The sequence below is a fragment of the Tachypleus tridentatus genome, chromosome 11 (genome assembly GCF_004210375.1).
Source record: "Tachypleus tridentatus isolate NWPU-2018 chromosome 11, ASM421037v1, whole genome shotgun sequence".
Classification (NCBI taxonomy): Eukaryota; Metazoa; Arthropoda; class Merostomata; order Xiphosura; family Limulidae; genus Tachypleus; species Tachypleus tridentatus.
Window position 1 is genome coordinate 65,939,968 of NC_134835.1, and position 27,646 is coordinate 65,967,613.

A 27,646-nucleotide genomic window follows, 5' to 3' on the forward strand; every position below is an offset into this window, starting at 1 on the left:
CTCTAATCTCTCCTAATTTCTTTTTCTATATATATTACTTTTATTTATATTGCTATTTATTTTTTTTTTTTTTTTATGTGAAACTGGTGAATAGGGGTTAAAATTGGTAGATGGTGTATCCCCACAACAATGTGGGTCCTATTTTCAGTCACCTCCAAAACCTAGGGTACATTTTATATCCCATGTCACAGTGTGTACTCTGGGATCCTTTCAATTAGTGCAACGTTTTACATTTTTTAAATATAGTTTTGTTTCGGCTTGTTTTTGGTTGTAACAAAATAATATATATATAATTCATATATATAAACACACCAGATAGAGGCAAATTTTTAGGCTTTAGAATTGTTAATAAATTACATGTATATGCAAATAATTAGAATAGAAAAAGAATTGTGAAATATTATTATGCATTATACATATTTATATATATACTAACTGAAAGTTGTGTAAATTTGTGATTAATTAAAGATTTTCTTGGAACATGAAAGTTGTCTCCCTCATATGTAACTGTATAAACTTCTATAAAAACCGCAAAATACAAAATGTGAACCCATAATTTTGTTAGTACTTCAGCATGGGCCCAACAAACCTTCATACCATATTTCGTGAAGATCCATCAACAAGCGATGAAATAGTGGTAAAACACGCGCATAAAATCACAAAACTGAAAATTTGTATCTACCTCCATACAGACCTAACAAACCTTAATGCCAATTTTGATAAATATTTATTTACACTATGCGAAATAGTTACATGGATACACAACAGACGTACCTTTATATTTATATAGATTAACACACCAGATGGCAAAGCGAATTGTTAGGTATTAGTAGTTAGAATAAAAAGATTTGTGAGATGTCATTTCAAACCTTGTATTTAACGTGGCAGTTTAAATTTATTTGACGAGCATTTTGTTTTCTTCTTTTTTATTTTATTCGCCCAGACACTACTGCCGCTTGTAATTTAATTTACAGTTTCCAGTTAGTTGAAGAATATTGAGAAAATAGTATAACAGGTAGAAGTGCGTTGTTTATACGCTGCTTATACTCACTACCGAAATATGTTACAACTTATTCAATTAAGTTTACATATTTTAGCTGCAGTATTGATAGAACTAGCACAAGTAAGAACTAATTAAAAGTATATATTTACATTTGAGTTAATAGATATAGATGCGTATATAAACTTCAATCGAATACATAAATGACGACAGCAAACGAAAACAACAACAACATGAGCTTAAGAAGCTGACGAAGTTTATTGACAAAATATTAAAATAAAAAAAAGCTATCATTTGACATTCAGGAGAAATCAACAACTGCAGCTTTCATAATGTATTTGCTTATTTATTGATAATACATATTTAATTTTATTTCAAAGATGTTACGGTTTTCAGAGGTTAGAAATATTTTGAGCTCAGAATATCAATAAGTTTATATTTGTGAGGTATATAGTCATACCCAATATTTAAGTAATGACTGTACAAAGTCACTTGGCCAATATTCTGTGTGAGATAGCAAATTTTTTGTTGAAACATAGAAATTTAACAAGTGTCCACTTAGTAGACTTCTTTTCTGATGATGTTTGGAATCGAGCCTTGAGTCCTGAAATCCAATGTGAACTTCTTTCAATTTCTGAAAAAGAATTTTTCCAATTGATTGTAGATAGTGAGGATTTCAAGCAACAGCAAGTGAAAAGGTATTTTTTATGTTCAAAGTTGTTCTTAACATTTTATCTGTTTTGCACTGTACAATATTCATTTTAGCACTTTCAATAAGTTATAACATAGAGAAGAAAAGGAACTATTATTATTAAGACCTCAGTACTCACCCGCACAGATCAAACTGGAAAGAAAAAAGTAAAAACTTAAGCCCATTCTTTTTTTCAGGGTGTTATTAACTTCTTTTAAACCCCTGTGAAGTAATGCCTTCCAATACTGCCATAAGAAGTTCAATGTATAAGTCAATTACCCTGTTAAAGAAATAAGCTTTTTTAACTGGAGCTTTTCCTGTCTTTTACAAATTTTTGAATTAGTGTCTTCTCATTCTGTTGTCTTCAGAATATAGGACGCACAGATCAGAGGCATTAATCTGTTGGTATGTTGATCCCCCAAGTAATTTTATAAAATTCAGTAAGATAGCCTCTTACCTTTCATTTTTTCAACAGAAAATAAAAGATTTCATCCTATTCCACACAAAATGACGACCCTTTCATTCCTATAATTGAGCTTAATTACATATAATTTAAAATTCTGTTATCTTTGTTGGTAGCAATAGAGTACTACCTAATTAACTTTAGTGACTTAATCACCAATATGACAAAATATTTTTATTTGGTCATTTTATTAAGTGGGTCCCTATTGGTATTAAATCTTATATCTAAATTATGATGTTTCAGATGCATTGACCTACACTTACTGTGATGAAATTTTATTTGTCCATTTAACTAATTGTTCCAAATCATTTTGTTGTACTTTAACATTCACAATGCACTAGAAATGCTCAAGAGTTTAATGTCATCCTCAACATGACTAATTATTAATATAGTTAATGTGGATAAGTAAGAAAAAGTACAGTCCCAAGAACTGATCCCTAAGGCATCTACTCTTAACGAGAGTGTGGTTTGACAAGACTTAAAGACAACCAATCCTCATCAAGTGGTTTCATAGCCAGAGGCATTGCTAGATGCTTAAAAGATTCATGGCTTGGGTCCACAAATGTGTAAAGTTTTGGCATTTATCTATGATATTGTTCATGGTTTTCTATTTTGTTTTTTCAAAATCAACTGTGGACTCGAAGCACTGTCAAATAGAGTAAGAGCACAAACCTTACCTGCCACTATCTAGCAATGCTTCTATTTTTAACTAATTATTTTTGGGACATCTTATCAAAAACGTTTTAAAAATCTGTGTTTGTCATGTTCTAAATAACACATAATGCTTATTTTTGACAGTGTGATTAAAACAAGCATATGTATTCTTATTGTTGCACAAATAGTTCTTAATATTTTGTCACTAGATCAAAGAAAATTATGTTGAAAGTTTTAAAAAATGTAGAGAACAAAGTGACAGAGAACTATTTGGCTCATGAAGGTTACGGCTTACTTAATGAAACATCAAAACTGTGACTTCAAGTTATTTGTACAAACCACGTAATCAGGCTAACCTGGAATTTGCAAATGTAAACCATTTACTTTTAACATTCAAGATTGTATTTCCATTATTTTTACATTCTGGTAAATCATCCATAGAAAAATTTCCAAACCCATAACAATTCTAAAAATATTTGTAAAATCACCTTTAATTCTTTTACATGGCAATAAAAAAGGAAGTAAAAATTGTATTCTTTAAAAGATTTTAATTCAAGATGTATTTTTGTACTTTATATTTCCTCAACAGTTTTGTAATTAATTCAATTTCTTTGATTTGTATATTTTTCAGATAGGGGTTAAAAATTACTGGTTTGTTCATACTAAAAAGCTATTATTATTGCACACATACTGCTCAGTAAAATGGTTAAAAGTAAAAGTAGTTTGATGAAGAAGAAAATATTCTAGATATTTAAAATTTCTGAGACCTGTCTTCATAAATGTAACCTTTAAAACCTGTGTAATTACTGACATAGTCTGTAACTCTCTACAACATTCTATTATTTAATGCTGCAGCTTGTAAAAATTGTACATTTGCAGAAATAGAATTTTTGTCTTTCATTTAAAATGTAAAACTCGTATTTTAGTTGTAGGCATGTATTGTGGCCAGTAAGGAGTGATTATTCTCAATTACCTTGTAAAAAAGATAATGTATCCTTGATTTAGGTAGAAGTTTGCTAAAGATAGCCTATTTTTTAGTGAATTTAAGCTTATAGTTTGTCAAATTTAGTCTTTAAAGACTGGTAGCACATACAGCTGAGAGGCCTGCAATGTCATAATAGTAAGAAAAAAAATGTAATATTTGCATATAGTTTTAATACTCTGTTGTTGTTTTTTTCAGAGATGTTCCACACCTTACTAGGTTCATCAGGCAGTCTTGTCATTACACATTACCTAATCTTGGAGTCTGCTCCTCACTTGAAGACATTTTAGGCAATAGTTTGAAATCAGTAGTAACTACTTTTCATGACCCTAAGTTTTTAATATCCAACAAAAAAAATCATGAAGTTGAGAAGATGTCTGAGATTATCTCACATGTTGCAAACCAGCATGATATTAAAATGGTATTTTTTGTTTATATATCTGTTTATTATTTATTTTTTGTGTATGCACTTTATTTTTATTTTGATAGGTATCTTAAAGGTAAAATGATTTGGTGTTTGTTCAAACATTTATTTAAGTATTTCTTTATTAAGATATTAATATGTGCCTGAGTATTCTGGTTTGGTTTTGTGTTCCTAGCTACAAATCTCCCCCCTCTCTTACCCTCTTTATTTGAAAAATTATAAAATGTGTTACTATGACTTATTCCAAGTAATAATTGTTAGTTTAAAGAATGCCTAACACATAAAAAATATGTGCTACTTCTAACCATAAAATTACTAGCTTTCAAACTAAAGCTTCTTAATATTTTAGCTATTCAAAAAAATCTTTTTCTTTAAAGCATTAAGTTAACTTAACTCAATTTTTTATCCCATTAATACTGGAAAATGCAAAATATAAATTATAAGTATTTTTTTATTTATAGTGCTAACTAGATTTACATCAGTATTGATTGCTGTCACATTATGAACTGTTATTTATCTTTCAAAGTGACTTCTGTACCACTGTATTAAGAAATAAATCAAGGAAGAATATTTAATGTATTAAATGTAGTTCTGTTTAGTAAAAAAATGTGTCTGCAGTCAACACCATGGGGAAAACTGTCTGCTTTGGAATGAAATTAACAGTATAATAACATGGTTATATTATAAGATAAATATCCCCCTTATCTCCCCACCAAAAACAACAACAAAAACATCAGGTTAGTTTCACTAATTATTTAAATAATCTATGCACTTAAAGAAGTTAATACAGTATATTTTAAAAGGTTTTTCTAACTTTGAAAAAATTAAAAGTGTGGTTTGACTCATAGCCTTCCATAGTAGTACATCTTTGAACAAAACTATTATTTAGCAGATTGTTTATAAACTTCAAGATGTTAAAGAATGTTTTAATTTTGTATTGTTGTTTTTTCTTTACATGATTATGAAAAATTTAATTTGTAAACCTAGAAAAGACATGAACACAAATTTCATTATTTTACTAAACCTTCTGTCAGAATATAAGGCAAGTTTGGATATTTGTTTTTATAATTGTAGCGTGGATATCTAAACTTTATGAACGATTTTTGTAACACTGTATTTGTGTGTGGTATAGTAGTGTGAGGATTTTTATCACATTTAGTATTTATTATTTATGTAAATAAATTATTATATGGAATATAAGTGATGTAAATAGTATTTCCAAAATTGATTTTGTAATTACAAGTATTATCATTCATTTCTTTATTTCATTAAGTAATGATGGAAGACTATAATATTGTATAATTTCTTTGTTTTCTCAACTTAGCATAAAAATATTATTTCTATTTGATTACAACTTCTCTGGTTCAGAATTTGTAAATATTATAGTAATTGGTAAAAGTACTTTTGCTCATTATGTGTATTCAAGTAGTTTGACTTTTATATTTATGTCAGCAAATTAGGTCTGAAAAGCCCCCCATGGCTCTGTAATAAGTATGAAAGTTCACAATGTTAAATATCAAGTTTTGGTTCAAGTGGTTGGTTCTACACAAATAGCTTAATGTGTAGAGAAAGAAACAAAAGAAAATTTTGTTATTATTAGTTTGTCATCATGCATGCTTATTTAATTGTCATTGAAATTTATGTAACTGATTTTGATATTTTGAATAGTTTATCATTTTCATCAACAGGTCATAGACCTTGGCAGTGGTAAAGGTTACTTATCCTCATATCTTGCTTTAAACTTTGGGTTAATTGTATTGGGAATTGATGCATCTAGTAGTAATACTACTCTGGCTTGTGGCAGAAATTTTCGGCTTTATGAATTGTTAAATAAACAGCAACGTAAACATTCAATTTCTGGGACCACACAAATGCATGATTTCAACTTGGACAGTAGTGAAAAAGAAAAAATACATTCTTGTGGAAAGGAGAACATGACAAGCTGTTGCTCATTGAAAAATATGTCAAACTCCAGTTCTGAACTGTTTGCTAATGCAGAGGGTATTGGAAGATTTGTGCCAATTACAGCAAATATTAAGACAGACACAGTTTTAGAGGACTTAATTTCACAAGCCAAATATGAAATAGAACACCAGTTATCAACAAAAAATCCTTTGGTCAATATCATAGACACAGATCCAGTTTTATTATGTGGGTTACATACTTGTGGAAATTTGGCAGCTGCAGAACTAAAATTATTCTCCAGAAGTCAACAGATAAAAGTTTTATTAAATATCAGCTGCTGTTACCATTTGTTACAAGAGGAATTTTGGAAAGACACATTCCACAAAGAAGGTAAATATAAGTTGATATGGTCGAATACTATTTCATATCGAGTATTGCATCCAACTCTTAAATGCCATCACATTTATTTTAATCTATTTTTCTCTTACAAAAATAGTGTAGCAGTTTCCTACTGCCTTTCATATACAAACACATTTTGGAATACAGACATGCTTAAAATAATAAAATATTTGATATTAAGGTTAAGTTAGTGTATAAATGTATAGGATATGTTTTTTCTACAGACAGTAAAAAATGTAAATTGAGAGAGAATGTATATGTATATAATTTTTAATACAGTATTGTACTTCTTCTCACAGAACAGCTTTTTCAAGTTTTACTGTTCTCTATCTAAGCAAATTCTTACCACTAGCCTTGATACTCTCAACTACCATCACATTTTCATATGAGGCAACTACATGATAGCATACTAATGAACATGCAACAACCGTCCACCAGTAGGATCTCAACACAACTTCTAGTATAACTGACCCTTACTATGCAAACTAGCTCAATTTACTTCTTAAAAGGCATTTTGCTCATATTTTCCTATATGGAATTTTCTTTTTGTCCCCTCCCTTATTTTTTGAAAGACCTAAATTTTTGTTCTTTACATTTGCTACTCCTGTTTTGAAATTTCAGTTTGTCTAATTAACATAACATATATTTTGATATAATACATGATTTTTTGGAGCTCTCTGTTTGGGCTTATGTACTTCCATTCTTTGTTCAAATGGATTCTAAGTTTTAAGTTACACCTGCTATCACTGCAGTTCTTTCTGAAGCTGACCTCAATTAAAAAAAAAATCATAGCTTTGATTTCACAACTGTCAATGGGAGATGTTACAGCTTACATTGCTAGGAGTTGGCTACCTTTATATGGGTCCCTGATTTGCCTGTAAATACTTTTTGTTGTTCCCTGTTTAGGGGTACTTGAACACACAGAAGTGGATTTTGACAAACCTTTCTTCCCCTTCATGTGTTATATGGTCACATTTAGCTCCAGTGTTAGCATCAGGGCCTACTCCTCCTCCTTTCTGAAGTTAATAAACCAGGTATGTTACATTTCGTATTTATCTTCCCAGCCAGGTTTCAATTCTCATTCATTCATAGCCCTAGGAAGACCAGAGACTGGTGTCCAGTCATTGATTTCTCTTCTTTGAATTGCTTTCTTGACCTTCCTTGAATCAACATGAAGTTCAGTCTTCCTCTGATTGACTTTCACTTCAGGGCTTTGGATGACAAATTAAGTGTTTTGGATGCTTGTCTTCACATTCCCATCTCTACAGATCTTGTTTTTTTCCTTTGTTTTTTAATTGTGTTTACCAATTCTTGGCTAGTTTCAGCTCTCTTCATTTTTATTGAGTTGCCAAGGCCTTTGCCAATTTTCTCCATTTCAGGGCACTTTTGTTTTATCTTTATATGGACAACTGGCTGTTTCTAGCTCCTTCATGTGCCACCTCTTCCCTTCACTCTCAGTTTCTTCTTCAAGAAGCTGCACAGGCAGGTTGGCTGGTCAAAGTGGAGAAGTCCTTTCTCTTCCCCTTCCCCCACTCAACACCTTGTTCATTTCAGGGTATTTTTCAATTCCTCTCTTTTCCAGTCTCATTCTTCTTCCGTTTGCCTGTTATCTGTGGAGTTTGTGGTTTTGGCCATTTCTTCCTATTGTTCTTCCAATGAGTGAGAGTTTCTGACTTTTTTTTTTTTCAGGATGTGGACTATTATGGAGACACTAGTTGTACTTACTTAAGCCCACATGCAGCATCTTCAGTGGGATTTACTAGATTAGTGGAACCTCATTTGGGATCTAAATTTCCCCTTGTGGTTGGACAGAGACAACTCCACAGTAGTTTTTCCTCTTCCTTCTCCTCACCTGAGGATTCACTTCTTTACAGTGGCTTCTGTTTTCGTTTGGGATGTGTATATACACACACAAGAGCTTTTGCACCTTTGGTTTATTGAGAAGCCAACTCTACATCTCAACTTCTTGGAATTACTACCTGTTCATTAAGAAGCCAATTTTTCCAGATGTGGTTGGTTGTGTTTCATTCTTTACTCATCAAAGGAGGACATATTTAAGATCTTTCTCTCCACATGTTGAACCTCCTATTTTGGGCATACTTTCATCACATATGTATATACTGGGTGCTTTGAATGTGGTCATGGTTTATTTATTATGCCCTGATAAGGTTTTTCCTCACAAAGTGGTCCCTTGACCCACAGATGATTTGGCTGGATGTGTTTCCTGTATGGTGCCCTTGAGCTGGATGCATTCAGTGCCCAACTGCATTTCAAACTTTCCATTATTTGTTAATGCTCTCAGGCAGGATTGGGGATATTTTTCCCTCTGTGCTTATCTCCTCATCTGTCTTCTTCCTTGCATCCTTTCTATCATACCACCACTCCATGTCATGTCATGGTGGCACAACTTCGTGCAGTGCAGTTATGGTTTCCACTTCTTTACTCACTTCTCTTGACAAATCCTCTTCCCCTCCCTCTTCAGACATTCTACCTCCTTCCACTTGAACATTCCATCTTCACATGGCTTTGAAATAGTCCCTTGCTATATGGGCTGCACATTCCCCTTGGGTTGCTTCACTGCTTACCTATTTCTGTTTGCCCTTCCTTCATGTCTGTTTACCAATGTAAGTGGTATGTCTACTGCTGTTGGTCTTCTAGTCTTATATTTCCTTTGTTCCATACTATTCTTTTGCATCTGACTTTATTCTTTACCTGGCTTTTAAACAAGTAGCTCTTGGTATCCCCCTTCTTTTTATTTCACTCCTTTTCATTTCTTACTTTTAACCCTATCAAGATGACCTATGTCTATTGTAAGAGAGCTATGTAACTGTCATCAAATTTTTGTACAGAAATAAAACTAGAAATCATATTGCTTAAATTTGATAAGAATCTTCTTAACAATATGTAATTTAAGAAAAATATGACATTCAATTTCAATTTTTTCTTTTATTTTTATTTCAAGTTAATTAGTTAATGTAGTTACTTGCTTTCAATCTTCAAGTAACTTACCCACAAAGTGATTTTCATGTTTCACTTAGATACTCATTAGAATATCTTAAATGAATAGCAAATGTTTATTGAGGTAAACATATATATTTTACATGCCATTTGCTCTACAACATCACTTAACTCTAGCTATTATCATCATCGTCATACAGTGCAATGAAGTGTTAAAAATTAAGAAATGAAAATATATACACATATTTTACCTCTTTGTTGAATGATCTTACAGTACATTCTTTTGGTCATATGCATAATTTCACATCTGTACCTTTTCACTTGTAGTTTATTTTTAAAATTTTATTTTCATGTCCATTATAATTGATTATTTATTTTGCCACACATCTGCAGGAAGTGCGACGTTAACATTGGCAGAGATGGGTTTAGCCTTTGGCAAAATGTTGTTTGATCTCAGTAACTTTTAAAGTCTGGTTGAACAAGGAAAAACATAAAATAAATTTAAAAAATCATTAATGCTTGTGAAATTTTACCTTGGTTGAAATGAGATGTGATTGCCCACAGTTATGCCATTGTGGAAACCTTTTGGACACTTTCTGAAGAGAGTCATCAAGATTTAATGTTTTTCACTGCCTCTCTGCCATTACATTATGGTATTGAAGCTGTTAAGTGTGTAGAAGTGAGGTATAGTCTTGAAAGTTAACATTTTCCTTATCTGAAAATGTATTTCTGATATATACTCTCATCACCCCTTCCCACGTATCACCTCCTCTTCTGATGCACTCTCTTCTTGCCTTGTTTAAGAAAGAAGTTAATTTAAGTGCAAGTATTCAGGGTTAACCATTGTGGCAGGAAGTTGTGTCATCCTTCTGTTGGTGGAAAGGTATCTCATGATTATAACATTATGTACTGGTGAAGTTCGCATTAAACACCTGTTTTCGGGTAGAAAGTATCTCAAGGCCAGTGGCATGCAAATTTAATAGACAGATGCATGAAGAAATCAAGCTATTTTGTGTGAGAGGTGAGTGTCTATTGAAACTATTTTCAGTAAAAGAAAATGTTAACATCTTCATTATATTATATCAATGAAATATCTAGGATATTAGATTCTTAAAGCTTGTTCAACATGATTAAAAATGATCAAGTGTAATATTGTGAACAGGTTTACAATGGAAATGTTTTTGTTTAAGAAACTAAAACTGAAAATTTCAGTCTATAGGAGTAGGGCATGATTAAAAACAATTGAAAATTCCATTTACCCATTACTGCTTTTTTTTTCAAATTTTTAGAGCTATTCATAATTTTAAATTTAACCACCCAGTAGGATCCTCGTCTCTTAATACTTCATCAGTTTTGTTTTTAGGAAACTAGATTACATGGTATTTAAAAATGTGCTACTTTACAAGTGTGAATTGTGTTAAGGAAGCATGTTTTTGATCATTTTATGTATATATGTACACATATTTGCATATTTTCCATGTCACTGTATTTTAATTACAATATAATTTCAGCAGGATAACATACGTGAAAATGAATCATGATGTTTTAAAATACATTAAATTTCAGACTTGGGTTGTAATAAAGATAACATGCACTTCCTATTTTTTTTTATAAAAACATTGAAGATACACGACTGAAAGTAGTCATATGTGAAGATAGAAGTACTTTTGGAAGATTCTGTCCTAGGCTATTACTATATCAAATTACAAGTGACTTGTTTGTGTTTCCATTTAGGAGATAAAGATCCTATTGATGTGGGCTTTCCTCTTAGTTCTGTACTAAGACAAAAAAAGTTCTTTCTCAGCAGAAATGCAAGGATGTTGGCATGTCAGGCTTTTGAACGAATCTCACAAAAAGGAGAGGTAAATTTTGCCTGTTTGTCTTTGTGGTGAGTTATGATAATTACAGTTTTGCTACAGAAAGTCCTTTACAACTTGTATTACTGTAGTTTTTTCTCTTAATGTTGTAGACTATAATTAAACATTGGTTTTATGCTATTTATGTTTTTTTAAACTTTGTTTTATTTTACCTTAATTTCCTTTTATAAATTTTACAAAACTTTCTTTCAGATGTTTAGCACAGATAGCCTAGCAGCTTTGTGCCATGAAACACCAAAACAACTAACCAACTCTCACTTTCCTTGGGTCAAGCTCACACACATTTCCTTCGGTGGACATTTCTCAACCAGTGGAACTTTTTCCATGATCCTTTGGACCATCCTGTTAATTCTCCTTGAGATTAGGGCCTCCTTCAGATGTGTCTTTTATCCAGTTCCTTGCCTCAATTCAGGAACTCATTTCTTCCATTCCATTTGATTTTCCTCCTTGTCTTTGTGCCAGAGGAAGTGGTCTATCTTCAGACTTTGATTCATTTGCTGTGGTTTCTGCCACTCCCAATCTTCTGTACTTCATCTTTCACTGTTATTTGTCTGGTTGTTTAATCAATTATCAATTTTTTCTTGTTATAGGGCTGCCCTGTTGAGCACCTTCCAATTTTCTCATTTCTGGCAAGCTTTCTCCTTCCCTATTATTTTCCTTCTTTTCCATTCCTTTTGTCTTGTTTGTTGTCCAACACCCTTTGTTTTGCTATATGGGATCTCAGTTTTGTCCTTAATGCCCTGTCCAGTTCTTCATTTGAAATTTTTGCTACTTGTTCCTTGTTTCTTTCTGGTAAGTCCTCCTTTTCTGTGCTTGCAGTCATTGTCAGTTCGATATTTATATCATTGATGTTTCCCACATCCTTTACCATTCTTCTCATGATGGTCCTCTCTATCCTGATCAGACCTTCCTGCCCTAAACTTCTGCATCCTAGGCATGTGGTTTGACCTTCTCTCCTATTTCCTTACCTTCCATTTTCCTCCTGTACTCCCATTTGGTTAAGATAGGTTTCTTTGTGCAGTTTGTTTCCTAAGATGTTATGTGGTTCATACTGCTTTTTTCTCTTATTGTTTCTGTATTTTTGTTTCAAGAATTTTCTCTGTTTCCCATGATCTATTTTCTATTGCACTCACTGGTTTGGGTCATCAACTCGTACTATTAATGTATACTTTCGTGTTTTTTGCACTCAATTCATCATTTAACTATATCTATGGTTGCTTATTTTCATCACCCTTTGTAGGAGATCATACAGGTTGGGATGTGGACAACTCTTATAACATTTGTTGCACATTTATCTGTATGACTTGGTTGTTTCTTCCTCAGGCAGGTATTGTCTTCCTCCTGTGGTGATTCTACACATATCTGTTTGTATGTGAGTAAAGTAAGTCAATGTAGTACTTTTTCTCTATATTTTTAGTTGATAAATATTGTATTTCAGGATCCCACTTGGCAGCAGGTGTTGCCTGGTCAGGCATTACATTTGCACTGGATGTGAATAATTTTATTATGCTTATTGTTGAGATGGGATGTTTGTGTAATACCACCAGTAGCTCATCTGATTGTATGTGTATTTTTTTTCTTCTGAAAGTTATTAGGTTCATTTATAAAGGACTGTTACTTATGGGACACTCATGAGCAGAGCAAATAGGGATTACTGCTCTTCAAAACTGCACACCTCCATTGTATTGTTTCTAATGGAGTAGGGAAATCCATACTACTTTTGGATCCAAGTTGCTGGAGTGGTGGACCACAGAGGATTCTTCCTGAGTAGGTTTTAAAAAATGCAATAAAATGTTCCAATTCATATGAACACACTCTGCAAAAAGAGGGTTATAGCTGTTATAATCATTACAATAATACCTTATCTTAACCCCATTCAATATCTTATTCTAGTGGGACTTTCTTTATTCACCATTTTTGTCAGGCTCAATGATATGGAATGAGCAATTTCAATGGCTCTACCTCTTCCTTTTCTTATTGTACAAAGGGTTCTCTCTCTCTCTCTCTTTTAGGGATGTGGTTTTCCAACAAAGGTAGTATTCAAGGCACTTCTCGTAAATCTTTTTGCTTGGGCTGACCACATTTGTTCTTCATATATTTCTTATGCAAGGCACCTCCATTGGATGTTTTTTTTCTGGATAGATGAACTGGACGTTATCCAGTTTAACCCAAGGTGCTTTTCTTGGATGTTTTTTGTCCAGAGTGACTGCACTTGACCCAATCCTAGGTATTCAAGGTGCTTCCTCCTGGCATTCGACCAGGCAGACCACACTTGTTGATATCTAAATTTCATGCAAGGCACTTGCACTGGATGTTTTTGCCCAGATGAACTGCACTTGGCATAATCTAATGTAACCCAAGGTGTTTTTCCTGGATTTGTTTTTGCCTGCGTGGCTCTCAATCATATGCAAGGTTTTTCCATTGGATATTTTTGCCCAGATGGATTGCACTTGACATACTCCAATGTAACTCAAGACACTACCCTTAGCATATACTTTTATGAGCCTGTTGTCACTTACACATTAAACCTTCTATCTTTGGCAACCCGATGTTGTTTCAAGTCATAGTAATACAGCATTTCTCTTTACATTGGTGCCTGCCAATTCAGTTTCTCCCTGTTTTTGTTACTGTACTAATTACTGGGCAAAGAGCATCCTGTGCCATAAGTAGTTCTATACTCCACATTTGTGCTTTTCTTTCATTTTCTTGCACACTTGTTCTTTCAGTGTAGTTGCTTTCTGCTTGAGGCAAGACCATTTCAGAAGTTAATATTTTCTTCCACTGAAAATATTTGTTTAATAGGTACATACCTCCTTTCACTCGCTACTCATCCTGCTGATATTCTGGTTTGTGTCTGCAAGTTTTTGAAAATAAGAATTATGCTGGTGTAGATTGCACAGTATGATTGGTGGAGGGTAATCACATGATCAGCACGTGTAAAATTGCACAAAACTGACATGTGCTGAAGCTTTTTTTTTTAGAAATCCCTAGAGGGCAGACAAGGATTGAGATAGTTATGGGTGAGAGGGGGCAGGGGTAAGTAACTATCAGATATGCATTTGTACTGTAAGAAAGTGTTGCCTTCTAAGCTTTGTTAGGAGACATTTATTTCAACTTAGATAAAAGCAACTTCCCTGTGTTGTTATTGTTGAAAGTTAAATTACTGTATGTTAACCATAGTACAGGAGATAACCTAAATAGTATTATTGTTATTTGTATTTATTATTGCTGTTATTCAGAGTTTGAGCATACTTGTAATGTATCAATTTATATTATATATGACATGCTTTACAACTTATTGATGTAATTTTACCAACACTTGAATTTTGAATGCATAGGATCATTTTGCTGTACCATGTTTTGATTTTGTAAAGCCAATTATTCAAAGTTGAACAGGTGGGGGTCAGTCATTCAAAAGGAAATTATAATAGCATTAGAAAATACTTCTATCGTTAATTCAATTAATTTTCAACTATGTTTTTCTGTTTACAGTGTTGGTTTTTGAATTGGAAAAAAAAGGAATAATAAAAAAAAAAGACTAATGTGAAAGATATTTATTTTATCAGGCTACAGTTACAAATGACACAAGAGATGTAAACAGTATTTAAAGAACCTAAAAACTGATACTGTGAAGAAAAGTTGTATTAGTAAAATCTTTTGCAACATTTGATTAGATATGACTGATGTTGCATATTATAATTTATCTCAGAGGACTCTCTGATTTATTATGTATTATGATTTCATATAGCCTGAAACTGAGGTACCTTGTAATATAAGTTTAGAAGTTAATTAAATCTATAGATGTATCAAATTTATGATGTGTGCCAACAAGACTGATACACATGGGTTTCTTTCTCAACATAAATATATTTTAATACACAAACAATAATAAAATGTATAATAACAGTTATTATAGATATAATAATGATTTGTATGAAAACAATACTGAGTCTTCTGTCTTGTTGGGAACTGAATATTTTATCGATGGTTCATGATGAGCAAATTCATTTCATATTGATGTTGGTACAGTTCACTTAATGGGTAGTTAGCTATCTCTTCAAACATGAGATTTATTCCTCTCAAGTTATACAATATTTTTGTATAAATACTAATGTCCAAAGTTAATCTGTTGAAGCAAAATGGTTTGTAATATTCAAAATTTACAAACATTCCTGGTCAGTATCTGTAGTTTTTCTGATCAATGAGTGTTGATTTAGGTGAGATTCTTGAAAGTTCAGTTGGAAACAATACTAGTAATCACTAGTATTTATTTTACATACACATAGTTTATTCTTACACTCAAATTTTCTACAAATTTTGGGAATGTGTGGGAATTTCACAATACACAATTAATGATATAAGTTACATGCATTTCTAAATATATACTTAATTGAACAAACATTAATATTGAAATAGAAATATAATAGTAAATCCATTACAGTAATTAATTGATGAGCATTAATTACAACAGTTAGTGCCTCATGAAGTTATTAGTTCATTAAAATGACAATTAAATCAGTTAAAGTCACTAGAATCAGAAAGTAATTAAAATTAGTGTTCTGAGCTTTATGACAAGCCAAATAATCAAAATATTGGTATTTCCTAATGTTTCTTTTATCTTTCAAACACTTGTGAGTCAAGTGCCATTTCTTCATTTCTTGGTGGATTGACTTGAAACTTGTTAAGGCTATACCATGATCCAATATTCCTAGACATCTTTTATTTTATTTTTATTTGAGCCTTTTTAAGGGTTTTATGAAGTCAAAATCAAACAATTCAAAAATGTATATTTTGGGCTCCTGTTCAGTCTTATTTACAGTAATCAAGATGAAAAATGGCACAAATATAAATATACTTTTATATGCTTAACACACTAGCATTGAAAAAAGTGGTATCTTCCCATTCTGAATCTTTTTAGGAAGGTCAGAGCACACAAAAAAGCATAATCTTGGGAGTTTGGTCACTTTCTCAGCCATATTTTGACCAATTTACATGGGATTTGTAATAAAGATATTTTTTACAGATCTCTTGCATGTACTTACAAAAAAAGTAGGATATGTCAATTTTTTTTCCAGGGGAGTGTCAAATGATTAAACAAAACCATAATATTAGGGGTTTTAGACAATTATATAACAATATTTTGACAAATGTGCATGGGATTTTGTACAAGGATACCCTTTTGCAGGTTCAAAACAGAGATTTAGACCATTTTGGAATTTTTGTCTTTTACTCAGTTTGCAATGAGGAAAGCACAGTTACATATTTTTGTGAACTATTTATGTATATCTCAACCAGTTTGCTTGGGAATGGGTACAAAGATACCTTCTTTCATAACCAAAGTAGTAATTCAGACAGTTTTCTACTGTCCACAAGATTTTTCTACTTTCAAAATTGACTACATTGGGATTGCATGATGGAGACATTGCATTTGCTCATGAATATTGGCCTCTTTAATATTCATATTTTTGATTATTTCAACCATTTAAGTAATAAAAATATTAACTATTATTACTTCCTTTGCACAACTACATGTAATATAGCATTTTGTTGTTAATCAAAAAGTAGATAAATTAGGCCCACTAAAGAAACAGACAAGAGAAAGAACATATATTTAATGATGAATCTCACAATCAACGATACGAATAAACAACACTACTGATACAATACACACCAGTATGATACAATGAGCAAGTGATTGCATGTATATGTATGGTTTAAAGCTTTAAATAGAAAGTGTAGGACCAACAAGAGCTAATAAAGTTTAATAGGAAAACATACATCTTTGTTGTTGGACTTCCCCATGGAAATTAAACAGATTGACATAATTCAACTACATAAAGGTAATTCCAAGTTAAAATAATCTCACTTTAATCTGTATCAAATGCACAAGAACTGAACCAAATCCTTACTTGGATTTTGCTTACTAAATATCTTTACTCAGAAATTGCTTTAACAGTAACAGAGCCAGTGTCTTATTTACTACAATTTATGCTTAAAAGTCAAGCAAACTCTTAAACATATTAACATACAGTTAATGTAAACAACTCTGAAGTCCTGGTAAGAAATTTACTATGCTCATGCAGTTATAATGTGAGAACTGTAGAGTTCGTTCTACAATAAAAGGTATTAACTGAAACCTATGTGACTTTTGCTGAACAAAGAGATTGAAAATACATATAGCAATTATCAAAAGTATGTATAAATCTGATTTCCTAAGCTCAAAGACTGTTAAATATGTCAGTAAACCCTCAAGTCCCTGACACAAGATAATAATGATTAGTACATTTTACACAGGCTGACCAATAAGCAGTGAAAATTGATGGCAAATCCATTAATATTTATTATCTAATTTGCCAGCAAGTGTGACTAAGATCCCTAATTGAAAAACATTTTTTTTTTGAACTGGGAAACTATGAAAAAAGTGATAACTTTAAAATTCTATATTTTCAATTAAATGAGTGGAAAACGTAAAATGTTCTTATACTACACATGTATCCTGATTGTTCACAATTCACAAATTTGAGGCTGTGACCTAGTCACTGTTAATTATGTAACTAGCCTCAGTGATGCCTGATGTTTATGTTTACCTCGTTTTTCTAGTTTACTTTTATTAAACTCTTTACATTTCTGTATTAACACTTACTTTAGCTAAAACACTGGACTTACTGTGCTTTGCACCTTGCTAAATAAACTTGTGTACTGCATTATATGTAGAAGCTGTTTGAAAATAAATTGTTAAAAGTTGAAATTATTGTAAATAAGAACATAACTTGCTTATTAAGCCTATCCAGTTTTGCTACAGTAATGTCCCACCACTAGAATGTCGAGAAATGACATATTTACATTTTTATAAGCTATATTTAGTATATACATAAAACTGCAAGTCCTTTATAGGTTGTTCTTTCTATAGGACAGTTTAGTCATTAGAAGTCTGAATAATAAAAAATTCCTTTAAAAGTAATTTTCATCAAGAATATGTCTTTTTATCTCCATTATAGGATATTATAATGTAATTGTTTTCTCAAAGCTTTTCAACTTATAGTTAGTGTTATTTTGTGCAAAAGTTTTTAATGATTAATTTGTTTAAATTGTGGTTTTGTTTCAGATTTCTACTAAGTCACAATTTTACAGAGCAGTGCTCCAGGTTATCATTCAGGACAAGTGAGGAACCAATAGGTCAGATCATAGGGTTGGCAGGCTAATGGCTAAATGTAATGGATTTGTTGATTATGTTAGAAAGTCACTGAAGAAACTGAAACTTACACATCTTCAGGTATTAATATATTTTAATGTTTTTTAAATGAAAACAAATTTGTGTACTTATTCAGCAACTATATATTTTTTGAGTACATATTCAGAGTAATCTGAAACCATCTTCATATTCTAAATGAGGGTCAGATGAGGCCTTGCACCAAATATGCTGGACTGTAAATCTGAGGTTTTATCTTTGAAGTTCTGCTGCTGCAAAACAGTGCTCTTCATGTTGAGGTATAACCATGAGTGTATTATAAGAGAGACAGTCAAATGCCACTATTGGATTAGAGTTGCTTAAGAGATAGTGTACATGATGTTTATTAATTTACTTTCCTCAGGTTCTTTCAGTTTCAAATCAGGAAAAAACTGTTAGCCTTTGCAAAGCTTTATTTTAATTTTTAAAACAAGTAAAAACATTAATGTAGCATTATGTCTGCAAATCCTAACTTAAGTTTTTGTGGATTAACTGTATAGGAAAAGAAACTGGAAAACTAATTCACCAGATTATTAATATGTAGAGATTTAATTTGAACTGGAATGACAAATTATATATAGTCTTATATTTGGGTGATAAATCAAACAGTGCCTCATTGTTTACCTTGTTTGTCTTTTTATTAGAATTTTGTATGTACACATACAAACAGATACGTTCTTTTAAAATACTTTCATTTTCCAAAATTACAAATAAATGTCCACTATATTATTTACTTCATTCTTACATGTTTATTAAAATGTACTATAAATTTTAATACTTGAAATTTTTATCGTATATTTAATTGAATATTTATTGATGTCTGTCTTTCATATCCTTCAAACCTAGTTATTTTGTATTTATTCTTACTTACAACCATCTAAATTATTTATCTTTTTTCATTACAATCCCATTCTCAATAAGAATCACTTAATACTTAAAATGACTGGCATTTGGTGAAACCCTATAATGTACCTGATGATGACTTCACTGATGGTACCATGGCTGTAATGATTGAAGTATTAGTGAAATGCACAATTAACTTTGTTTTCCATAATTTCATTATGCATTACAGTTTTCTTCTCCTTCTGAGATGTTTTTGACCCATTTCTTCCTAATTTTCAAATTATGACATCATTATGTTGCCATTAGTTCTTTTTTTACTTCCACTGTGCTTAAAACATTAACATACCTTTCTTACATCATCTCTTCTGTTATATACTTTTAATTATAACAGTTATTATATTTTTTCATTCTGTCTATTGTTACCTTTATCTTTTTAAATTTTTCTACTATTATTACCTAGACTTTGAAACTTCTTTTGTATTTTTGCAAATTGTTGAATAATACTTTTCTTTGCTTTACTCAAGAATAAATACAAACTGTTTTTTTTACAAAATACTAAAATGTTATGTTTTTCTAATCATAGAATAGAACAGCTTAGCACTGGAAAGTTCTTATAGCATTGACACTCCTAAAGGTGACTGGATATACAAATTGCTACCACAAATTGCAAACAATACTCTGCATGTGTATTTACTACATTAAACTTAAAACATCATGAGAAACTTTATAAAATCAGACCTAATTTTGGTAGTTGCCTCAACATTTTGCAACAAACTGATTTTGTTGGTGGGTTATAGCAGAGCACATGCTTAAACAAAAATTGTGTAATGTAAGATATATTAGAATTATTTGTGTTAACTGCTGTGTATGTGGTACACTTAAGTGAAGAGTTACATACAGTTAATTCACAACTTCAATAACTAGAGGAACATAAAGATTTAGCTGGTAGTGAATCATTTGCATTGAAACATTAATTTTGTTAGATAGACAAATATTTTTATGTGAAATGGTAAGTTTCTGTCAGAATAATTTAAAATATGAAGTCTGAATATTATTAAAATCTCATTAGATATCTTGAACTCAGATTTTTCAGATACTAGTGAAATAATTTTAGTGAATTTAGATCATGTAGTATGCTACAAAGAAATGATTTAGTTGTCTGTGAATCACTGTTTGAAGACTGAAGGTTTAATTATTTTAGTGTTGGATATTAATCTTAAGAGGTAAAAACAAAATCATCTAAAGTGATGCAATATGAAAAATAAAATTAACACTGCACATACCAATAAATGTGAACTTGAAATAATACTAGTCATCTTACTGTTTTGTGTCAGTTAACCTAGCAGTAGAATTACTGTTTTTACTGTGTGAAGACCTCTGGCCTAACATCCAGGACCAACTGCAAAGATTCAATATATCCAGACAGATAACAAAAAATTGATGTGTCTGTAACCATAGCAAAAATAAACTTTGCAAAATGACTACTCTGCATTCTTATGGGTATGAAAAGTTGGAAGAGAAATTTTTGAAGGTCAGCATCCACAAATATCCAGAACAAATGAGATAATACAATGCCATTGTTGTAGAAGTATTGCAGTCTTAAGGTACAGGTTCATAGTGGTTAACACTGAGCTGTTAGAGACAAATAAAGCTAGAAATACTACATAAATGTTTAATATTATAGAAATAAAGTTATAGATAGGGTAGCAGTCATGATAGCCATGACTAATCATATCTAGTTATTAGAGATTATAGGCCTATAATTTTTGTTTTTTCAGATCACAGATGAGGAGATTCTTAATTATTTAAAACAGTATGAACCTGAAGAAGACAGAATCAAAGCTTTCTTACAGTTGAGATTGTGTTTGGCACCTTGTATTGAAGCATTAATTTTGTTGGATAGAATGATGTTTTTATATGAAATGGTAAATTTGTGTTAGAATAATTTAAAATGTGAATTCTGAACATCATTAAAGATTTTATTAGGCACCTTGAGCATAGAGATTTTTGAAGTACTACTGAATAATTTTAGTTAATTTGTATATTGTGTTATGATACAAAGAAAGGTTTTTGATTTAGAATAAATACAAGAATTTAACATAAACAAATAAACAAAAAATTTATGCATTTGTAACTAAGCCAGTAAGAATTTGAGAAACAATAATTTCTCTGTGGCTTGCAAGTTGTATACTAAGCTGGTACATTTTAATATAATTAATAATATAAATCTGTTTTGTTCTTAGACATTTGTATGAATTGTATAAATATAATTAATAATATAAATCTGTTTTGTTCTTAGTCATTTGTAACCTTTTGGTTGTAAACTTAGCTGTAAAAAATGGAATTTATTCTCTAGCATTTTAGCATATAGAAACTTTCACTGTATAGCAAGGTTTGTGAAAAAAATCTTTCTTTTCATTTTAATTCGAGAAGAGTATACTGTAACATTGCTGTTCACACTAAGCAAATTGGTGTGTATCACTGAACCCTATTTTCATTTAAATACACAGTATTAAAAAACCTTATGTATTGTCATGTTCATTTATTATCTTACTGTGCATTACTTAGTTATATAAACATTAAAATTTTACTGTTTGTAAAATGCTAATGTATCAATAAGTATCTAATGTTTTCTTTTGTTTTTAGGCTAGTGTTGAAAAAGCCCATCTTGTACAACTGTTCAACCCTCTGACATCTCCTCGTTGTTATGCTCTTGTAGCATTTAAAAAGACAGCATAAGATGTAATAACAGATTTTGTCCTCCATTTAGAACTCTTATTTAAAATGCATGTTATATATTTAAAATATCTTGAAGCATTCAAAAGATTGTGTTTTCAAACCTTTCTACTTGTTAAAATATATTTTTATATTTACATTATTTTATTTTGTATGTTCTAGGTTTTAAAAGTTCTGACAAATAGCATCTTCTCTTGAATTTTTTCCATTAAGACTTGACAACTTAGAAAATGTACTGTAGCTCCATGAAAGAAATGATTTAGTAACATTGTCTGTGTATGTGAAAAAGTATAGCAAACAAAACTAATCAGAAACAGATAATAGGGGAAGGTTTATGAAAAGTCTCTGATAGAGTATTTGAATTCATAAAACAGTTTGTTTTATTCATAAGTGTTTGATGATCAAGTTTAAAGATTCGTTCTTAACATTTTAATGAGTGAAGGTATCACTGTTAACTCTGATTTTTTTCTCTTCTGATCAACTGTTAACCTCAGTTATTGTATTTTATCCCATGATACCAGGTAAACTTGGTGAAACATTGTGAGTAGAATAAAGGTTTTACTCTGTACGGTCAGTAATAACTTGTGTGAATTATGACATTTGTTCTCTAAGTCCTTCCTCTTCCCTAATTTGTTTACCACCTTTCTTCACAGAATGCAGTTTAATGTAAATTGCCAGGTATAAATTAGGTATTATGAAGACAGTCTAATTTGTACTAGGAAATTAAACCCACTTGCAATGTCTACTTTTTCACATTTTGCCGATAGTTATCACTTATATTTTATATGAGGTCATTTGAAAGTAATAGAAAGACAAATTTTTAATCTGTTAAATAATATGTTACATTGTTTTCAGTACAGGGTATTGTAAATTTAATTTTCTGTTTGAAAATTTCTCTCACAGTGTTTAAATCTAGAAGTTTACAGAATTATTTAAGGCTTTTATGGGATAGTTAGAAAAACAGTTAAATTGTAATAACTATAGGACATTGTTTGCTTTGTATGTGTTATTATTCTATGTTACAAGATGCATTATTTAAATAAATAAAAATGTACATAACCAATGACCTATACAGTGACATTATAACATCTGTAGACTTGTGTTCCATATTTTTGTATATACAATCTACAATCCTGTTTATCCTGTCACTAGCAACAGCATATTGCTTGAATGACTTAAGATACTGATCAATCAGAACACCAAGGTTATTTTCTTTCATAAAATTGTTTAGGTTATTCTCACCAAAATTATACCCATATTTGAAATTGTGATACTCAACATAACATAACGATTAGGAACAACAAGGGACCTATTTGTCTATCTTGGCTGTCCACTCCTCTAAACTAAACTAAACTTTTAAATAACTAAATTAAAAAGAAAATCCTAAAGCTATTCCATTATCATTCATATAGTTATAAATCATTCTCTTAAACTTACTGTGTCCTCTACATCTGAAGGCAGCCCATTTCATAGGCCATATACCCTATTAATAAAATAAAACTGTCTCGGCTGAAAATGACTCCTCCCTTGACAAAATTTATATTTGTGTCTCCTAGACCTGCTACTCTTGCTGTTAAATATATAAACAGATGATACATCAATACTATTAATTCCACTTAGTCTTAAAGTCCTCAATTAGATCCTCCCTAACTTTTCTTTTTTGAAGAGAAAACAGTTTGAGAGATTTAGCCTCTCATTGTATGACAAACCTTCCATCCTAGACACCATTCTAGTATCTCTTCTCTGAACCTTTACAAACAATTTGATGTCTCTTTTAAGGTAAAATGCCCAAGACTGAATACAATACTCCAAATATGGCCTAACCAGTGACCTGTACAATGAAATTATAACTGTTTTAGACTTCTATTCTATATTTCTGTAGATCCATCCTTAATTCCTATTTGTTCTACCACTAGCAACATACACATTACTTGGATGGCTTAAGAATTTAATCAATCATCCCTTTCTTTCATGACACTGTTAAGGTTATTCTCATTCAAATTATTCGTATAATTCAAGTTTGAATAATCCACATGCATTATCTTGCACATTTATTATAATTAAAACCCATTTGCCTTTATTTGCCCAATAAAAAAATGAGCTAAATCCTTTTGAAAAGCAGCAAACTCCTCTTCACAGTAAATATAAATAATCTAATGATCTTTCCTTCATTTTTGTCATTGATGTAAATTAAAAAGAGCAAAGGTCCTGTGACAGTCCTAAGGGGTACTCCTTTGTGATATTAATCCAGTCTGACTGAACTCCATTTGTAACAACACTCTGCTTTCTTCCACCAAGCCACTTTTCTGTCCAATTTGTTAACTTATTCCTCACACTTATAGAGACAATTTTTTTTTACAAGCCTTTTATGTAGTATCTTGTTAAATGCTTTCTGAAAATCCAGATACATCAGGTCTACACCCTTATTGTTATCTACACAAGGAGTAACCTTTTCAAAGCCTATTATGTAGCACCTTGTCAAATGCTTTCTGGAAATCGAGATACACCAAATCTATACAAGCGGTAACATTTTCAAAGAATGTAAAAGACAACACTTTCCCTTTGTGAAACCATGTTCACTATCCAACAATATTTTATACTTGGTCATTTAGACTTTACAAAGCAACTTTTATCAGATTTTTACAATACAAAACTAATAAGCCTGTAATTACTGGGACAATTTTTGTCACCTATGAAAAAAGGAGTAACATTAGCTAACTTCTGATTGTCTGGTACCTGCTTACTATTCAAAGACATAGAAAAAATAAAACAAACTTAAGTGGCCTAAATATCTATTCATTAATCTCTTTCAAAACCTTTGGGTAAACATTTTATTACCCAGTATTTTTATCAATCTTTAAACTTCCCAATTTTTTTCATAACTAGCTCAGAGTTTGTGTAATCATCTTGTTAATTCATATTTCCATCTATCAGCTGCTTGGTTAAGAAATATTGTTTAAATCTTCAGGAGTAAAAACTGAAGGAAGAATAGGATTTAGTAAACAAACCATTCTATAGTCATCAGATATAAGGCTTATGGTATCATGTCTTAAGTTTCCATCCTAACACTTCTCCTTCCATAAGTGTATTTAAAGAAGTCTCTACTGTTTAATTTTATACTGTCAGCCAAGTCTTTTGCAAACAGTTTATGATTTCCTATTTAATTTACTCTCTTGACCTTTTATAATCCTCCAAATCTGCTGTCGTTGCAGTGAATTTCAACATCTTGTATGTTTTTCTTTAATTTATCCTTTTTGGTCTTTGTGAGCCAACCTGGTTTTTTGCTTGCAACAGTTTTTTGTTTATTTTTTTGTCTGTAAGGAACATGCCTGTTCTTAATAATGGAGAACCTATTTTTAAAAAATTTCCACATTTGATTAGTATTTCTAACCGATTCAGTTTGCTCAATTCACAGCAGATAATTTTTGTCTCTTCTCTTCAGAATTTGTTTTTGAAACTTGGCACCCAATCTCAATATTCCTTATCTCCATGTACAGCAAAGTATTGAATCTAACTGAACAGTGATCACTTGCACCAAGATGTTCCCCATTCTTTACCCTGTCAGTTTCTGTACTAGAAGTAAACAATAAATCTAAAATAGCATTGTTTCTAGTAGGTTCAGTAATAACTTGTTGAAGAAAACCATCCTAAACAGTTTCTGAAAATCATTTCTCAATCTGTATGGTTAAATTAAAATCACTCATAGTTATAATCACATTAACAGTTGAATTATTTATGCTTCTGTAAAGTTTCTTATTGACTTAATCAGTTTCATTAAGTGGTTTGAAACAAATTCCAATTAAAAACATTCCCCCTTATAAACAGGAACAGAAATCCAAAATGATTCAACTTTACTGCTGTTAGCTTTGGCATGATAAGCTTGAATAGGCTATAATTCACAGTTTGCAATAAATCCACTCCTTTCCCTCATTTTAATACTCTTTCCCTGTTAAACATCTCATTAACCCTGTGTTTCAAAGAAATTAATATAATCAAAATTATCTACACTTATTTGGTTCATTTATTCCCATTATATCAAAATATTTTGTTCTGAATAGTGTTCTTAGGTCATCCACTTTTTTCCTTATACTTCTGGCATTACAATAATAACAATTTAATCTGTCATTAAAGCCACTTTAGTTTTGCATCTCCACACTAGAGCCCTCTACATAACTTAGGTTTTTCATCATTAATCTGACTTCCTCCACTCTGTGATCTTAGTTAAAATTTGCTCTTTTTAGTAAATATATCTTGTAAACATGCTAGTTCCCACCCTATTTAAAATGTAAACCATTTCAAAAAACGTTCCCATTTCCTATTGAGCAGATCCCACAAATACAACCAGTGAACCTGCCTAGTATTCAGTCCTAATGACATGCTTAATAAATTTCATTTCCACAGTTAAGTCTTGATGGTATTTCTGACTTAAGTTATTATGGTTATTTTCTTTCAATGCCTTTATTATTGCCTTGTACTGAACAGTACGTTTCCTTTGCTGTTGTTCCCTCTCCGAGCTAATCATCTGTACATACAAGCTAAAGGCTGAAATGTTACTTAACAGAATATGCTCATTATAATTAAAGCTGCTACTATTATCATACCTATTTTGAACTTCCTGAAAAACCACTATTGGTCTCTGTATCCTTCTTATGTAAAATCTTAAATTCCTCTATAAATCCTGCTGCTGCTGTTTTCTGCAGTTTACCCTTCTCTTCCTTTAGCATCTACCCTATACAGAACAACTTCACTACTAGCTCCTTAAATTTGCTTGTCACCCCAAAATTTCCAGTTAAAATTCACATTATATATTCTTCCAGTGTTTGAAAGCCTCTAAAGGACTAGGTAAAAAATGTAATGATAGGAAAATTCATAAGCCTAATCCTAATATTTTATAACAAATATTATTGATAATCATGCTTTGCCAGGTTGAAAAATGTTTTGGTACAAAAACATTTGTTTTTTTAGCAAGTGGCTTACATAAATAGTGTTCCAATCATACATTTCGTTTGATGTATCCCAGCCAGCCTGATGCTATCTGATTTGACTAAAATGGGTGTTTATCAGTGTAGATATCCATGTTATACTGACTTGTATTCTAGGTTAACTGGGTGTATATTATCAGTTGGATAGATGTATAAGGCCACCTTTATCTTTCTTTTTCCTTTGTATTTCAATCTGATTATTTGAGTATTATTTCATTATATTTTATTGATGTCTTCTCCAGCATGGCAGGTAATTGGTATTACCAAAGTCTTATGTATATTATGGTCCTAAATTTCACTGATGTATTGGAATCAATATTCTCCACAGATGCTATAATTGGCTTTCCAGTTTCCAGAGGCTTAGCATGCTCAGGTTGTCAGAGCATTCAATTTATAATCTGCAGATCTCTGGTTCAAATCTCTATCCCATCATGCATGTACTTTCAGCCTTGGGAAAGTTATAATTTGATTATCAATCCCACCTTTTTGTTGGTAAAAGAACAG

At 31.2% G+C, this 27,646-nt stretch overlaps 1 protein-coding gene across 4 annotated transcripts; it reads left to right on the forward strand.

Moving 5' to 3' along the window:
- The first annotated feature begins 775 nt into the window (after positions 1-775).
- LOC143232345 (putative methyltransferase-like protein 25) lies at positions 776-22,166 on the forward strand. 4 transcript variants are annotated; one of them, XM_076467657.1, is made up of 6 exons: positions 800-1,698; positions 3,989-4,211; positions 5,903-6,509; positions 11,211-11,338; positions 18,459-18,626; positions 22,071-22,166. In XM_076467657.1, the coding sequence occupies exons 1-5, from the start codon at positions 1,475-1,477 to the stop codon at positions 18,516-18,518; spliced, it is 1,242 nt and encodes a 413-aa protein (XP_076323772.1). In that variant the 5' UTR covers positions 800-1,474; the 3' UTR covers positions 18,519-18,626; positions 22,071-22,166. The 4 variants fall into 4 exon arrangements, with proteins under 4 accessions (XP_076323770.1, XP_076323772.1, XP_076323771.1 ...); XM_076467656.1 differs by lacking the exon at positions 22,071-22,166 and adding an exon at positions 21,203-21,949; XM_076467655.1 differs by lacking the exons at positions 18,459-18,626; positions 22,071-22,166 and adding an exon at positions 11,546-14,388 and having other exon boundaries at positions 776-1,698.
- The last annotated feature ends 5,480 nt before the right edge of the window (positions 22,167-27,646 follow it).